A 17,445-nucleotide genomic window follows, 5' to 3' on the forward strand; every position below is an offset into this window, starting at 1 on the left:
AAGGGTTGCAGATTCGATTCCCGCTTCCGCCATCCTAGTCACTGCCGTTGTGTCCTTGGGCAAGACACTTTACCCACCTGCTCCCAGTGCCACCCACACTGGTTTAAATGTAACTTAGATATTGGGTTTCACTATGTAAAGCGCTTTGAGTCACTAGAGAAAAGCGCTATATAAATATAATTCACTAATTCACAATTGTAATCACAGTGTTAAAAATAACGTTAAAAATAAAAAAACATTCTCATGCTTTTTTTTATGTTCAATAAGTTGCGTTAATGTTAAGTCGTAATTTATTTATTATTGGTTAGTGTTGGGGGTTCTTCAGACCACCAATCACCGACATGAGAGCCCTTTTCAGGGTTACATTATTGTTTTATTTTTCAATAAGTCTCTCAGTTGCTTACCAGCAATTGTATTTTTCTCTCTCGCTCGCGCTCTGGCTCCAGCCTCCACCCCGTCTCTCCTCCTGGCTGCTGCTTATAACAGAGCGACAGGTGATTAGATAAAAAGGCCCAGGTGGGCCATCTACGCACCTGTCGCTGATTTCCAGGCCGGTTCCTGGGACACCCAAGTTTGCTGCAGGCCCACAGGCCACGCCCCCACCACAGTTAGCTTCAGAATAACAATGTTATTACAAAGAATAAGAGACCTATTATACTCTAGAAATGTTGGTCTTACTTAAAAATGCACGTGTTTGTGTTCAGTGTTATTAAATATTATATGGCTCTTACGGAAATACATTTTTAAATGTTTGGCTTTCATGGCTCTCTCAGCCAAAAAGGTTCCCGACCCCTGATCTAGTGACTCAAAGCACTTTACATAGTGGAACCCAATATCTAAGTTACATTTAAACCAGGGTGGGTGGCACTGGGAGCAGGTGGGTGAAGTGTCTTGCCTGAGGACACAACAACAGTGACTAGGATGGCGGGAGCGGGAATCGAACCTGGAACCCTCAAGTTGCTGGCACGGCCACTCTACCAACCGATCTATGCTGCCCAGGAGGGGTCGTTGCCGTAGTTGCATTGGTGAGTGAGCAGGTTAATCTTAAATTGGGTCCGGGATGCAATTGGGAGCCAGTGGGGTGATTTGAGAATGGGTGTGATATGATCACAAATGTGTTTGGTTTTCTGACATCGACTTGTTTCTTCAGCATTTTCCACACGTTTAAGTCAGGAGTTTGGGAAGGCCATTCTAAAAATTTAGTTTTAGCCTGATTTGGCCATTCCTGACATCACATGGACAAAGATAAGACCTTCTGGAGGAAAGTTCTGTGGTCAGATGAAACAAAAATTTTGTTTGGCCACAGTACCCAGCAATATGTTTTTGAGAAGAAAAGGTGAGGCCTTTAATCCCAGGAACACCACACCTACCGTAAAGAATGGTGGTGGTAGTATTATGCTCTGGGCCTGTTTTGCTGCCAATGGAACTGGTGCTTTACAGAGAGGGCCCCTCCCATGGGGGTGGGGGGTGTGGGGGGTCAGGGGTCTCTGTGCTGCTGACCTGTCTCTGCTCGGGATGGTCCCCTGCTGGCCCCACTATGGACTGGACTTTCATAATAGTATGCTAGATCTACTCGACGTCCATTGCCCCGGTCGCCCAAGAGGGGGGAGGGGTCACCCATATCTGCGGTCCTCTCCAAGGCTCCTCATAGTTATTTACATTGACATCCCACTGGGTTGAGTTTTTCCTTGCCCTCATGTGGGATCTGAACCGAGGATGTCGTTGCACAGCCCTTTGAGACACTTGTGATTTAGGGCTATATCAATCAATCAATCAATGTTTATTTAAATAGCCCTAAATCACAAATGTCTCAAAGGACTGTACAAACCACTACGACCACAACATCCTCGGAAGAACCCACATAAGGGCAAGGAAAACTCACACCCAGTGGGCAGGGAGAATTCACATCCAGTGGGACGCTAGTGACAATGATGACTTTGAGAACCTTGGAGAGGACCTCAAATGTGTGCAATCCCCCCACCCCCTCTAGGGGACCGAAAGCAATGGATGTCGAGCGGGTCTAACATGATACTGTGAAAGTTCAATCCATAGTGGCTCCAACACAGCCGCGAGAGTTCAGTTCAAAGCAGATCCAAGACAGCAGCGAGAGTCCCGTCCACAGGAAACCATCCCAAGCGGAGTCCGATCAGCAGCGTAGAGATGTCCCCAACCGATACACAGGCGAGCGGTCCATCCTGGGTCCCGACGATCCAGTTCATCCTTGGTCCTGACTCTGGACAGCCAGTACTTCATCCATGGTCATCGGACCGGACCCCCTCCACAAGGGAGGGGGGGACAGAGGAGAAAAAGAAAAGAAGCGGCAGATCAACTGGTCTAAAAAGGGAGTCTATTTAAAGGCTAGAGTATACAAATGAGTTTTAAGGTGAGACTTAAATGCTTCTACTGAGGTAGCATCTCGAACTGTTACCGGGAGGGCATTCCAGAGTACTGGAGCCCGAACGGAAAACGCTCTATAGCCCGCAGACTTTTTTTGGGCTTTAAGAATCACTAATAAGCCGGAGTCTTTTGAACGCAGATTTCTTGCCGGGACATATGGTACAATACAATCGGCAAGATAGGATGGAGCTAGGCCGTGTAGTATTTTATATAAACAAACATTGATTGATTGACTGATTTAAAATGGGACAATAAAAAAGGATTTTCTCCAAATTCTTCAGGAAAACCTAAAATCCTCAGCCCGAAGGTTGGGTCCTGGGCGCAGTTGGGTGTTTCCAACAGGATAATGACCCCAAAAGTGGTAAAGGAACACCTAAATCAGACCAGAATGAAGGTTTTAGAATGGCTTCCCCAAAGTCCTGATTTAAACGTGTGGACAATGCTGAAGAAACAAGTCCATGTCAGAAAACCAACAAATTTAGCTGAACCGCACCAATTTTGTGGTCAAAAATTCAACCGAAAGCGCCTTATTGCAGTGAAACTTGCCAAGGGACATGTAGGCAAATATTAACATTGCTGTATGTATACTTTTGACCCAGCAGATTTGCTCACATTTTCAAGTAGACTCATAATAAATTCATAAAAGAACCAAACTTCATGAATGTTTTGTGTGACCAACAAGTATGTGCTCCAATCACTCTATCACAAAAAAATAGAGTTGTAGAAATGATTGGAAACTCAAGACAGCCATGACATTACGTTATTTACAAGTGTATGGAAACTTTTGATCACATTTTTCATGTCCTTAATTGTCCTTGTTTTGGCAGCTGTGGATTATGCCCGCCTTTGGTGCTCGCCCCCAGTTTGATCACAGCGTGGAGATCAAGTTCTACAAGTTCACTATGTGGGCGGCTATTGTCAATATAGGACTCCCTTTCGGGATTTTCTACCGCATGCACGCAGTCGCCAGTCTTTTTGAGGTCTATCTTATAACATAGGTCAGCCTCTTTCCATTTCCAATGTTTTTTTTTTTTTAAATATGACATTTTTAAATTTACCAATAAACTAAGAACTCCTTAGATCATGTACGGTAATATGTGTAGATTAACTGTTTTACTAGATCATTAAACACTTTCAGTTATACTTTAAACATTACTCGTACAAGTAAATGCTTTATGATGGTGACGATTTGACCCTGGAACAGATTAATTCGCAACATTTTTAAAGGTGGAAATTATTTTGCAAATGAGAGCATTGGAGTCTGCCAGGCATTGTCAAGTTTAGGTTTGGTGAACGTGTCACAGGAGGACAAAATGTGATCAGTGTTCTGGAAATTTTCCAAATTATGTTGGGAAATATTTCTTTGTATGTACAACACCCAACACCAGTGAAGTTGGCACGTTGTGTAAATAAAAATAGAATACAATGATTTGTTAATCCTTTTCAACTTATATTCAATTGAATAGACTGCAAAGTCAAGATATTTAATGTTCATTTTTTTTTGCAAATAATTTAGAATTTGATAGCAGCAACACATTGCACTAAAGTTGTCACAAGGGCATTTTTACCACTGTGTTGCATGGCCTTTCCTTTTAACAACACTCAGTAAAGGTTTGGGAACTGAGGAGACCAATTTTTGCAGCTTTTCCGGTGGAATTCTTTCCCATTCTTGCTTGATGTACATCTTAGGTTGTTTAGGCTTCATAATGCGCCACACATTTCAAATGGCAGACAGGTCTGGACTACAGACAGGCCAGTCTAGTACCCACACTCTTTTACCATGAAGCCACGCTGTTGTAACACCTGGCTTGGCATTGTCTTGCTGAAATAAGCAGGGGCGTCCATGATCACGTTGCCTGGAAGGCAACATATGTTGCTCCAAAACCTGTATGTACCTTTCAGCATTAATGGTGCCTTCACAGATGTGTAAGTTACCCATGCCTTGGGCACTAATACACCCCCATACCATCACAGATGCTGGCTTTTCAACTTTACGCCTATAACAATCCAGATGTTTTTTTTCCTCTTTGGTCCAGAGGACACAATGTTCACAGTTTCCAAAAATAATTTGAAATGTGGATTCGTCACACCACAGAACACTTTTACACATTGCATCAGTCCATCTTAGATGTTGTCGGCCCCAGCGTTTGTGGGTGTTGTTGATAAATGGCTTTGGCTTTGCATAGTAGAGTTTTAACTTGCACTTACAGATGTAGCGACCAACTGTAGTTACCGGCAATGGTTTTCTAAAGTGTTTTTGAACCCATGAGGCGATATCCTTTACACACTGATTGTCGCTTTTTGATGCAGTACCCCCTGAGGGATTCAAGGTCACGGACATTCAATGATGGTTATCAGCCTTGCTGCTGCAGTGATTTCTCCAGATTCTCGGAACCTTTTTGAACCGTAGATGGTGAAATCCCTACATTCCTTGCAATAATTAGTTGAATTTTTTTTCTTAAACAATTTGTTGACAAAGTGGTGACCCTCGCCTCATCCTTGTTTGTAAATGACTGAGCATTTCATAGAAGCTGCTTTTATACCCAATCATGGCACCCACCTGTTCCCAATTAGCGTGCCCACCTGTGGGATGTTCCAAATAAGTGTTTGATGCACATTCCTCAACTTTCTCAGTCTTTTTTGCCACTTGTACCATTCCAAATGAGGTAATATTTGCAAAAAAAATCAAGTTTTCCAGTTTGAACGTTGAATAGCTTGTCTTTGCAGTTTATTCAATTGAAAAGGATTTGCAAATCATTGTATTCTGGTTTCATTTACCATTTACACAACGTGCCAACTTCACTGGTTTTGGGGTTTGTAAAAGGCAAACTAGGGTGTGGCAATGCCCATTGTGAGAGTCATTATGGTTGAACAAAGGCCATAACTGGTGGTACACCTACCTGCACGTAGCTGATTTAACACGAGAATACAGACCGTATGACGACGGCGGTTCCACAAGCACAATAATACATTTGTTCAATTAAACTAAGCTCTATTTTTGAAAAGACAACATACCATTACCTCCCTGCTTGGTACTCAGCATCAAGGGTTGGAATTGAGGGTTAAATCACTAAAAATGATTCCCGGGCGCACCCACCCCTGCTGCCCACTGCTCCCCTCACCTCCCAGGGGGTGATGGATCAAATGCAGAGAATAATTTAACACACCTAGTGTGTTGTGTGAGCGTGTGACAATAATTGGTACTTTAACGTGTATTGGTGTAGGTGTACCGAATGAATGAAAGCTAAAATGGCTTTGGCCTTGTGTAAGAAGAAAACAGTGCCATCTGGTGGTCACAATGCAAAACAGCCCCTTTTTACTTCAATATGTTTTAATCAGTCTTTCCAATGCAAGTATTTAATCCAAAACACTTGTTCACATATCAATATATTTATATATTCAGAATAATTTAAGGATTTTAAACACAAGAGTATATATTATACATAAAAACTATTTACTGTTACAGCACAATGAAAGAAGGTGCAAGTTCACTTCTAAGGAAGATGAAGTATCCTCAATAGAGACGTCTGATAATAGCTTTTTTTGCCGATATTCCGATATTTATTAACTCTTAATTACCGATATATACAGTCGTGGAATTAACACATTATTATGCCTAATTTTGTTGTGATGCCTCGCTGGACGCATTAAACAATGTAACGAGGTTTTCCAAAATAAATCAACTCAAGTTATGGAAAAAATGCCAAGATGGCACTGAATAATTTATCAATTTATTATTGAAGTTGCAAAGTGCATTATTTTTTTTTTAACATGCCTCAAAACAGCAGCTTGGAATTTGGGACATGCTCTCCCTGAGCGAGCATGAGGAGGTTGAGGTGGACGGGGTTGGGGGGTGTATATTGTACAGTCCCGAAAGAGTTAGTGCTGCAAGGGGTTCTGGGTATTTGTTCTGTTGTGTTACGGTGCGGATGTTCTCCCGAAATGTGTTTGTCATTCTTGTTTGGTGTGGGTTCACAGTGTGGCGCATATTTGTAACAGTGTTAAAGTTGTTTATACGGCCACCATCTGTGTGACCTGTATGGCTGTTGACCAAGTATGCCTTGCATTCACTTGTGTGTGTGAAAAGCCGTAGTTATGTGATTGGGCCGGCACGCAAAGGTAGTGCCTTTAAGGTTGATTGGCGCTCTGTACTTCACCGCATGCCCGTGTACTACTCCGTATAGCGGCGTTTTTAAAAACTCATAAGTTTTACTTTTTCAAACAGATACCAATAATTTCCGGTATTACATTTTAAAGCATTTATCGGCCGACTATATCGGTAGTCCGATATCGGACATCTTTAATTGTCTATCATGGAAATGGTGTTGTTTTTAAAGCTAAACGTGGTTATAATATCTCGTCTTGGAGCGTAATCTCCAAAAAACTGTGATATGAAAGACAACACGCTCATTAGCATAACACCTGACCCCGAACTCGGTTACCTGATGAAAACTATGACTTCCTGTGGCGCTACCTTAAACAAGTCCGACTTGACTGACTGCACGCTGACTTCTAAGTCTGACGACGTTCTAAAGACGGGAACAAAAGTGCAGTCATCTTCGCACCCGTTCTTCAGTTCAAAACAACACGGACGTAATCCGCAGACAATAGTGATGAGTAGGATAAATATCTTCTCTTTATGCTGTCTTAACGAGCTACCCAAAACATGCATCATCATGATGACTTTACAGTAAGAAGCAAATTTAACACAGTTTTACTTGGGATCCGGTCCGTCGAAGTTGGGATGACCGTCTACATCTTCTGAATTTCAAAGAGGCGCACGTCCGTGTCGTACCAGATGGGAGGGTCCACGTTGCTGGGGGCAGAAGTACACAAACATTAAAATTAGGATAACAAAATCAGTGATTAGACCATTAATTAGTGGTGTATTTTTGTTTCACACCAAACTTTTTCAAGAGATAAAATGATCATGATCATAATTAAAGATAGGAGTATTTTTTTAACTTACTTTCCCTAAATATCTAAAAGGATTCATATTCTCATGCATATTATGCTCCTTCCAGCGCTGTTTTTGTATCCAATCAGAATTCAGCTAGCTTATGTTGCCATGCTGTACCAAATCTGCCCGGGGCCTTCAGAATGTGACATCACATGGACAAAGATAAGACCTTCTGGAAGTTCTTTGAGCTGTTTGGCCACAATACCCAGCTTCTGGTTGAATTTTTGACCATTCCTCTTGTCAAAATTGGTGCAGTTCAGCTAAATGTGTTGGTTCTGACCACAGAACTTTACTCCGGAAGGTTTTATCTTTGTCCAAGTGATGTCAGATGAAACAAAAATTGAGCTATTTGGCCACAATACCCAGCAATATGTTTGGAGGAGAAAAGCTGAGGCCTTTAATCCCAGGGACACCACACCTACCGTCAAGCATGGTGGTGGTAGTATTATACTCTGGGCCTGTTTTGCAGCCAATGGAACTGGTGCTTTACAGAGAGTAAATGGGACAAAGAAAAAGGAGGATTACCTCCAAATTCTTCAGGACAACCTAAAATCATCAGTCCGGAGGTTGGGTCTTGGGTGCAGTTGGGTGTTCCAACAGGACAATGACCCAAAACTAGAGATGTCCGATAATATCGGACTGACGATATTAGCGGCCGATAAATGCTATAAAACGTAATATCGAAAATTATCGGTATCCGTTTCAAAAAGTACAATTTATGACTTTTTAAATGCTGCTGTGTACACGGACGTATAGAGAAGTACAGAGCGCCATAAACCTTAAAGGCACTGCCTTTGCGTGCCGGCCAAGTCACATAATATCTACGGCTTTTCATGCACGCAAGTGAATCCAAGCATACTTGGTCAACAGCCATACAGGTCACACTGAGGGTGGCCGTATAAACCACTTTAACACTGTTACAAATATGCGCCACACTGTGAACCCACACCAAACAAAAATGACAAACACACTTCGGTAGAACATGCACACCGTAACACAACAGAACAAACACACAGGAGCCCTTGCAGCACTAACTCTTCCGGAATGCTACAATATAAACCCCCAACCCCTGCCCACGACTGTATATTTTGTGTGACAAAATGGAAAGACTAAATACATTTAATGATAAAAGATAAGTTACTTTATTGACATATTATTCACAGGCGTTCTCGGGCCGTGTAAAACGACCTGGCGGACACCAGTGGTCTACATGGCCCAGCTCGGCCCGGACGGAAACGCGCAGGTGGACTTACCGCAAATAGACCACGCCCCACATGTAGGTGCGGAACCACATGGCGGTGCCAGCGTTGGCCTGGTACTTCCTGATGAGGATGGGGTGAGGGACGGGCAGCAGGCCCACTAACGTTCCGTGCTGGAGAAACTTGAGGATCTCGGACTCATCCGTCAGACCCCTGAAATACCGACAAAGAGGACTTTTATTCCCAACGTGGGTTAAAAAAATAAAGCAAATAAAAACGTATAAACGTCTTTACTTGTCAATGCAGATCTTCTCCACCTGAGGGACTAACACCTGTAGAAGACGCATGATGGTCTGTAATGGCAGCTTGCACTTCCAGGAAAGGACCTGGTAAGGAAGACAGGAAACACTCTTATTTCTATGTACTACTACTGATTACTTCTTCAACTACTACAACTGTTTACTACTACTATTACCACAACAACTGTTTACTACAGTAGTAAGTAGTAGTACTACTATTACAACTATCGAATATTAAGGAATCACTGTGTCTTGGAGGACGTTCATTCACTCAAGAACACTTCAGAAAACCACTGTCAGTAACTAGAGTTTCGTCGCTACATTTGGAAGTGCAAGTTAAAACTATAAGCGATTTATCAACAACACCCGGAAACCCCGAATTCACTGGGCCCCGAGCTCATCTGAAATGGACTGATGCAAATTGGAAAAGTTTTCTATGGTCTGACGAGTCCACATTTCTAATTGTTTTGGGAAACTTTGGACGTTGTGACCTCCGGAACCCAAGAGGAAAAGAACCATCCGGATTGTTATCGGTGCAAAGTTGAAAAGCCAGCATCGGTGAGTGTATGGGGGTGTATTAGTGCCCAAGGCATGGGTAACTTACACATCTGTGAAGGCACAGATGTGTAAAGTACATACAGGTTTTGGAGCAACATATGTTGCCATCCAAGCAACGTGAACCCACACCAAACAAGAATGACAAACACATTTCGGGAGAATATCTGCACCGTGACACAACATAAACACCAAAGAACAAATTCCTAGACCCCCTTGCAGCACTAATTCTTCCGAGACGCTCCAATATACACCCCCCGCTACCACCAAACCCCGACATTAATTAACTAGCATCCCAGAAAAGATGCCAGGTATATGGCTTGGGCACATCAGATTAGATCAGTGTGTCACAAACTGAGCAGTAAAGAGGCCTAAATGGTTGATTTTATTCATTATTTTATTTTCAAATTTATTAGCCTGTAGAAAAAGTTAATCTTGATATTTACCTCAGAAGGCTGCAAATAGAAAAGAGGCATTCCATTTTTTATTAAATTTGTATTTAATACACCATTAATGTTTTTTCGTTGGTTTTTTGAAAGTTGATTTTGCATTATTAGGTTATGTAAGCGTTGCTTGTTCCGTATTCAATGCAAAACTTGTTTGGGTCCCTATTAAAAGGTTTATTTGTTCAACCTTGGCCCATGGCTTTGTTCAGTTTTAAATTTTGGCCCACTCTTTGTTTGAGTTTGACGCCTCTGCTTTAGACGCTTTGGTCACAGACGGTGACTCCAGTTTCTTCCTATTTGTTTGCTGTCCATTTTCTCTTTGAGACATATAGCTAGAAGTTTTCTGTCTTGATGTTTCTTTGGTCTACCAGTATATGTTTGCCTTTTACGACTTTCCCCGATGTTAGACACAGCGGACTTTGAGCAAATAGATTTGTGTCATCATTTGTGTCTACTTCCATTTAATACTACTACTACTGTTTACTACTACTTCTGCTTAGTACCACTACTTACTTGGACTATTACATCTATTATTACTACTATTATTATTACTACTACTGCTTACTACTAATACTACTACTGCTTAGTACTACTACTTCCTTGGACTATTACATCTATTATTATCACTACTGTTTACTACTACTGCTGACTACTATAACTTACTAGGACTATTACATCTATTATTACTATTATTAATACTACTACTACTACTACTACTTACTAGGACTATTACATCTATTATTACTACTGTTATTAAAACTACCTCTGTTTACTACTACTACTGCATACTACTACTACTTACTAGGACTATTACATCTATTATAACTACTAATATTAAAATTACTACTCTTTACTACTACTGCTTACTATTAATACTACTACTGCTTAGTACTACTACTTCCTTGGACTATTATATCTATTATTACTACTATTAATATCACTACTGTTTACTACTACTGCTGACTACTATAACTTACTAGGACTATTACATCTATTATTACTACTATTATTAATACTACTACTACTACTTACTAGGACTATTACATCTTTTATTACTACTATTATTAAAACTACCTCTGTTTACTACTACTGCATACTACTACTTGGACTATTACATATATTATTACTACTAATATCAATACTACTACTGTTTACTACTAATACTAATATTGCTTAGTACTACTACTTCCTTGGACTATTACATCTATTATTACTACTATTAATATTACTACTGTTTACTACTACTGCCGACTACTATAACTTACTAGGACTATTACATCTATTATTACTACTATTAATACTACTTCTACTTACTAGGACTATTATATCTATTATTACTACTATTATTAAAACTACCTCTGTTTACTACTACTGCATACTACTACTACTACTTACTAGGACTATTACATCTATTATTACTACTAATATTAATACTACTACTGTTTACTACTACTACTAATATTGCTTAGTACTACTACTTCCTTGGACTATTACATCTAGTATTACTATTAATATTACTACTGTTTACTACTACTGCTGACTACTCTTACTTACTAGGACTATTACATCTATTACTACTATTAATACTAACTACTACTTACTAGGACTATTATATCTAATATTAGTACTATTATTAATACTACCTCTGTTTACTACTACTACTGCTTACTACTACAACTTACTAGGACTATTACATCTAGTATTACTATTAATATTACTACTGTTTACTACTACTGCTGACTACTCTTACTTACTAGGACTATTACATCTATTACTACTATTAATACTACTACTACTACTTACCAGGACTATTATATCTAATATTACTACTATTATTAATACTACCTCTGTTTACTACTACTACTGCTTACTACTACTACTTACTAGGACTATTACATCTATTATTACTACTAATACTACTACTGTTTACTATTACTACTATTTACGAGGACTATTACATCTATTGTTACTATTATTAATACTACTACTGTTTACTAATACTACTGCTTACTAAGACTATTACATCTATTGTTACTACTATTAATAATACTACTGTTTACTACTACTACTGCATACTAGGACTATTACATCTATTATTACTACTATTATTAATACTACTACTACATACTAGGACTATTACACCTATTACTACTACTATTATTAATACTACTACTATAGCTACAATGCTTATTCCTACTACCAATATTGTTTACTACTACTAACACATTTTACTGGTACTATTACTACTACTACTGTTTATTACAACTGCTTACTACTCCTACAACCATTTACAACTACTGCATGCTACTGTTTAAACATTTTACTACTACTACTAATACTACAACTACTGCTTAACACTACTAAAACATTTTACTACTACTAATATAACTACTACTACTACAAATACTGTTTACTACAACTAACACGTTTTACTGATACTCATATAACTACTAACACTACTAATTACTACTCCTACTGCTGTTTATAACTACTGCTTACTACTACTAAAACATTTTACTACTACTAATACTACTATTATTACTACTACTGTTTATTGCTACTGCTTACTATTCCTACAACCGTTTACAGCTACTGCTGACTACTACTAAAACATGTTGCTACTACTACTACTATTGTTTATTACTGCTAACTACTGCTACAACCATTTAATACAACTACTTTAACTTTAATCCTACTAATGTGTACTATTTACTACTATTATTGTTTACTGTTACTGCTAACTATGCCAACCGTTTACTACTACTGTTAACTACTTCTATAACTGATTAGTAATACCACTTATGTTTTTACTACTACTACAACTGTTTACTAATACTACTACAACTGCTATTGTTTACTCCTACTACTGTTTACTACTACAATTATTGCAACTATCACTACTGATACTACTAGTACAGTTTTGTTTATTTCTGTTTACTACTAGCATTACTACTGTTAACTACGACAACACAAGTACTACTACTGACCCAGTCTTTTGTGGGAGCCCAGGGTGATGCTGAAGAAGCGCTTGACAAACGACTTCTCTCCATTTCAGCTTCGGTGTAGAACACATCCTGTGAGCAATAATCAGTGACACACATTGATGACAATACACAAAATAATCAATAACAACAACAAAAACACTGACTTCATTGTCTCGGCCTGAGTTGGACTCGGTGTCGCTGGTTCCCGCGGCTGCATTTTGCTCCGAGTGTTCCATCTTTGGCAAGGACACCATGGTGCCGTCCTCCGACACCTGAGACTTCTCAGTCAGTTTTTCAATACCTGGAAGGAAAGCCATATATGAAAACAATTGATTAGGATGTGTGTAAATGAAGCATTAAATTGTTGAGTGCTGAGAAGTATGTGCTAACTGGACTTTTAAGTTTGAGGCAGCTAACATGTTTTTTACTTTGATAGTAAACATCCATCCATCCATTTTCTACCGCTTATTCCCTTTTGGGGTCGCGGGGGGCGCTGGCGCCTATCTCAGCTACAATCGGGCGGAAGGCAGGGTACACCCTGGACAAGTCGCCACCTCATCGCAGGGCCAACACAGATAGACAGACAACATTCACACTCACATTCACACACTAGGGCCAATTTAGTGTTTCCAATCAACCTATCCCCAGGTGCATGTCTTTGGAAGTGGGAGGAAGCCGGAGTACCCGGAGGGAACCCACGCATTCACGGGGAGAACATGCAAACTCCACACAGAAAGATCCCGAGCCTGGATTTGAACCCAGGACTGCAGGACCTTCGTATTGTGAGGCAGACGCACTAACCCCTCTGCCACCGTGAAGCCCTGATAGTAAACAATCATCACAAAATATAACCCCCTTCTCATGTTTGTTTGATGTACAGTATAGTGCTTTATATTGTAAATATAGTGTTGAGTACCCATTATTCATGATTACATTGTTTCAATATACCGTATTTCCCGGACCATAAGGTGCCCCGGATTAAAAGGCGCACTGCCGATGAATGGTCTATTTGTAACCTTTTTTCATATATAAGGTGCACCAGATTATAGGGCTCACTAAAGGAGTCATATTATTTTATTTTTAGCAGATATAAAATTATAAAAGGATGTTGCTGAAATGATATGTATAACATGTTTTATTTCTGGCTGTCCAAAATGTGGACACACACACGCAGGAAGGAGGATTCTCCTCTGTATTTGCAGCACAAGCCCAGATCCTGTTGAAATGTCAGTTTGCACGTCCATGCTGAATAAAACGCAAATTGGTGCTGACAAAACGGTGGTAAGTATAGATAAATCACTTTGCCCGTACTAAATAATTACATTTGCATCTTCTTCTCCCAATATTCTGGGCGCTTTGATGATTTTACATATTATTGAAGACAGACGCAAAATGGATTGCACGCCTTACTCTGCTCACCTTACAGACACAATCCACTTTGCACACGTTTAGTAGCTCAACTTTGCGTGTGCTATCAGGTTTGCACGTGTTTTAGTATATGCATATGTTTTGTATATCAAGCCCTTAGTGCAGGGGTGCCCACACCTTTTCTGCAGACGAGCTACTTTTCAATTGACCAAATCGAGGGGATCTACCTCATTTATATATATCATTTATATTTATTTATTTAGGAAAGACACGTTTTTGTTAACAAGTTAAATGTGTTAAATGATAATAAAAGAATGTGTAACACATATAGATGTCTTTCTTTCCTGAAGACCAGAATATAAATTGGTGTGTTACCTGATTCTGATGACTTGCATTGATTGGAATCAGACAGTAGTAATGATAACGTCCACATTTTTGAATGGAGGAGAAAAAAAGTCCTCCTTTCTGTAAAATACCACATGAAAGTGGTTGGTTTTTGGCATCTTATTTATCCAGCTTCCATACACTTTATAAGAAAAACATTGGCGGCAAATTCCGTAGCTTACTCACTTGTGCACGCCAGCTTTCCGAGACTCTTATTTTGTTAGCGCAGGCAGCATGAAGTAGCGCTTTTATTGTGAAGATAGGAACTGTGCAGTCAGCCTTTAGAGTTTTGACGGAAGGTACGGCGCGAGAGTCTGTTGAAATAAAAAGTGTTTCTCTCCGCCCTGTCGGTCATTTTTTTCTTAATAATGATCTCGCAGCAGCCAGCGTCATCTCACAAGACCCTCAGGTGCCGTGAATGTCAATCAAGTGACGTCTTGGTGAAGATTGATGATCACTAATTTTTAGGTCTATTTGTTAAAAAGCCTGGCTGGCGATGGACTGACACACCCCCCGCGATCGACGTAATGGGCACCCCTGCCTTAGTGTTTTGGGGCGTAAAAACAAATGAAATTATTCATTATTATCATGAGAATGTGAGGTTATTTTACCTGGTATGGCCACCAGACTGGCCTTCAGAGTGCCAGGCTCTGCAGGCACCGCAGGTCGGGAACCCTCCATGGACACCGTCTCCTGGGAGCTGGTGCGGGAGATGACGTCGGGCGACTTCCTCTTTCTTTGCAGAGCCTTCTGGATGGAGGCGGGGTCCGACTGCAGGTTGGCCAACTGGTGGAAGACGTTGCGCTTGCGGATGATGGCGTACACCAGGTTGCAGTTACCTGGAATAGATCAGGTCGGACCATTGAGCGTTGACCATTCTGTCGGACTGATTATACGGTGGTTTCGTACCCCCCACTTTTCTTAGGATTCCGTTTCAGTGACATTATCCCCCGGTTTTTGTATACCATTCATTTCACTGTCACTAACCAAATGATCCTAATTATCATTCTTATCCTCAGCCGCTGTGCCACACAGTTATGCTGGTGCTGAGCTCCCTCGTCCAGCATGGTCTCCAAGATACACTATATTGCCAAAAGTATTTGGCCACCCAACCAAATGATGAGAATGAGGTGTCCTAATCACTTGGCCCTGCCACAGGTGTATAAAATCCAGCACTTAGGCATGGAGACTGTTTCCACAAACATTTGTCAAAGAATGGTCCGCTTTCAGTTATTTCCAGCGTGGAACAGACGGATCCAGTCATATTTCCTCGCTCCTAAATATTCCACAGTCAACTGCCGGCTTTATTATAACAAAAATGGAAGAGTTTGGGAACAACAGCAACTGAGCCACAAAGTGGTAGGAGTGTGAAATTTGGTGGAGGATGAATTATGGTGTGGGGTTGTTTTTCAGGAGTTGGGCTCGGCCCCTTAGTTCCAGTGAAAGGAATTTTTGATGCTCCGGGATACCAAAACATTTTGGACAATATCATGCTCCCAACCTTGTGGGAACAGTTTGAAGCGGGCCCCTTCCTCTTCCAACATTTGGGACGGCATGGCGTAGTGGGTAGAGCGGCCGTGCCAGAAACCTGAGGGTTGCAGGTTCGCTTAATACCTATTGACATTTAAATCGCTGCCGTTGTGTCCTTGGGCAGGACACTTCACCCTTTCCCCCGGTGCCGCTCACAATGGTGAATGATTGGTGGTGGTCGGCGGGGCCGTAGGCACAAACTGGCAGCCACACTTCCGTCAGTCTACCCCAGGGCAGCTGTGGCTACAGATGTAGCTTACCACCACCAGGTGTGAATGAATGATGGGTTCCCACTTCTCTGTGAGCGCTTTGAGTATCTAACAATAGAAAAGCGTGGTATAAATCTAATCCATTATTATTATTATCATTATTATGACAGTGCACAAGGCAAGGTCCATAAAGACATGGATGACAGAGTCTGGTGTGGATGAACTTGACTGGCCTGCACAGAGTCCTGACCTGAACCCGCCAGAACACTGAGGAGGCGTGGCCTGCGGAGCTGCAGCGAGGCGGGGTGTGCCGAGGCTGGCTCCGAGATCGGCGACAGGTGTGTGGAGGCCCACCTGGGTGCATTTGTCTAATCACCTGTCACTCTACAAAAAGGCAGCCGCTGAGAAGGACGTGAGTTGACGATCGAGAGGGAACCCGAGCACGAATTGAGCGAGAGTGAGACGGAGCCGCCAGAGGAAAGCTGAAAAGCAACCGAAAGAGCGCGACTGTCAACATAGGCGAGTGCTGAAAAGCAGAGGAGCAAGAAAAGAAGGTTCAGTGAAAAATAAATCCTTGTTCACAACGACAAAGAAGCCTGTCATGTCTCACATTGGTGGTCCGAGGAACCCGGAGGTGCGAGTCCTCCACAAACACCTTTGGGATGGAATTAGAACGGAGACTGAGAGCCAGGCCTTCTCCACCAACATCAGTGTGTGACCTCACCAATGCGCTTTTGGAAGAATGGTGGAAAATTCCTATAAACACACTCCGCAACCTTGTGGACAGCCTTCCCAGAAGAGTTGATGCTGTAATAGCTGCAAAAGGTGGAACGACGTCATGTTGAACCCTATGGGTTAGGACTGGGATGGCAGACCAGTTGATCTGCTGCTTCTTTTCTTTCTCCTATGTCCCCCCTTCCCTTGTGGAGGGGGTCCGGTCCGATGACCATGGATGAAGTACTGGCTGTCCAGAGTCGAGACCCAGGATGGACCGCTCGTCGGGACCCAGGATGGACCGCTCGCCTGTATCGGTTGGGGACATCTCTACGCTGCTGATCCGCTTGAGATGGTTTCCTGTGGACGGGACTCTCGCTGCTGTCTTGGATCCGCTTGA

At 41.4% G+C, this 17,445-nt stretch overlaps 2 protein-coding genes across 3 annotated transcripts in view; one reads left to right on the forward strand and one right to left on the reverse strand.

Annotated features, from left to right (window-relative positions):
- The window catches only part of LOC133541515 (proton channel OTOP2-like), a 29,035-nt gene extending 20,021 nt beyond the window's left edge, over positions 1 to 9,014 (forward strand). Inside the window, exon 7 of one of the 2 annotated variants that reach the window (XM_061884968.1) lies at positions 8,521 to 9,014. In XM_061884968.1, coding sequence (XP_061740952.1) covers positions 8,521 to 8,619 — 99 coding nt within the window. In that variant the 3' untranslated portion in view covers positions 8,620 to 9,014. Of the gene's footprint in view, positions 1 to 3,224; positions 7,049 to 8,520 lie in introns of those variants that run through there. The other variant, XM_061884967.1, reaches the window with a different exon arrangement.
- LOC133541513 (protein HID1-like) overlaps positions 5,711 to 17,445 on the reverse strand; it is a 36,839-nt gene continuing 25,104 nt past the window's right edge. Inside the window, exons 14-19 of the mRNA XM_061884966.1 lie at positions 15,204 to 15,431; positions 13,005 to 13,141; positions 12,844 to 12,930; positions 8,851 to 8,942; positions 8,611 to 8,769; positions 5,711 to 7,213 (exon numbers count right to left, since the gene is read on the reverse strand). Coding sequence (XP_061740950.1) covers positions 7,150 to 7,213; positions 8,611 to 8,769; positions 8,851 to 8,942; positions 12,844 to 12,930; positions 13,005 to 13,141; positions 15,204 to 15,431 — 767 coding nt within the window. The 3' untranslated portion in view covers positions 5,711 to 7,149. The remainder of the gene's footprint in view (positions 7,214 to 8,610; positions 8,770 to 8,850; positions 8,943 to 12,843; positions 12,931 to 13,004; positions 13,142 to 15,203; positions 15,432 to 17,445) is intronic.

Source organism: Nerophis ophidion, linkage group LG23, assembly GCF_033978795.1.
Source record: "Nerophis ophidion isolate RoL-2023_Sa linkage group LG23, RoL_Noph_v1.0, whole genome shotgun sequence".
Taxonomy (NCBI): Eukaryota; Metazoa; Chordata; class Actinopteri; order Syngnathiformes; family Syngnathidae; genus Nerophis; species Nerophis ophidion.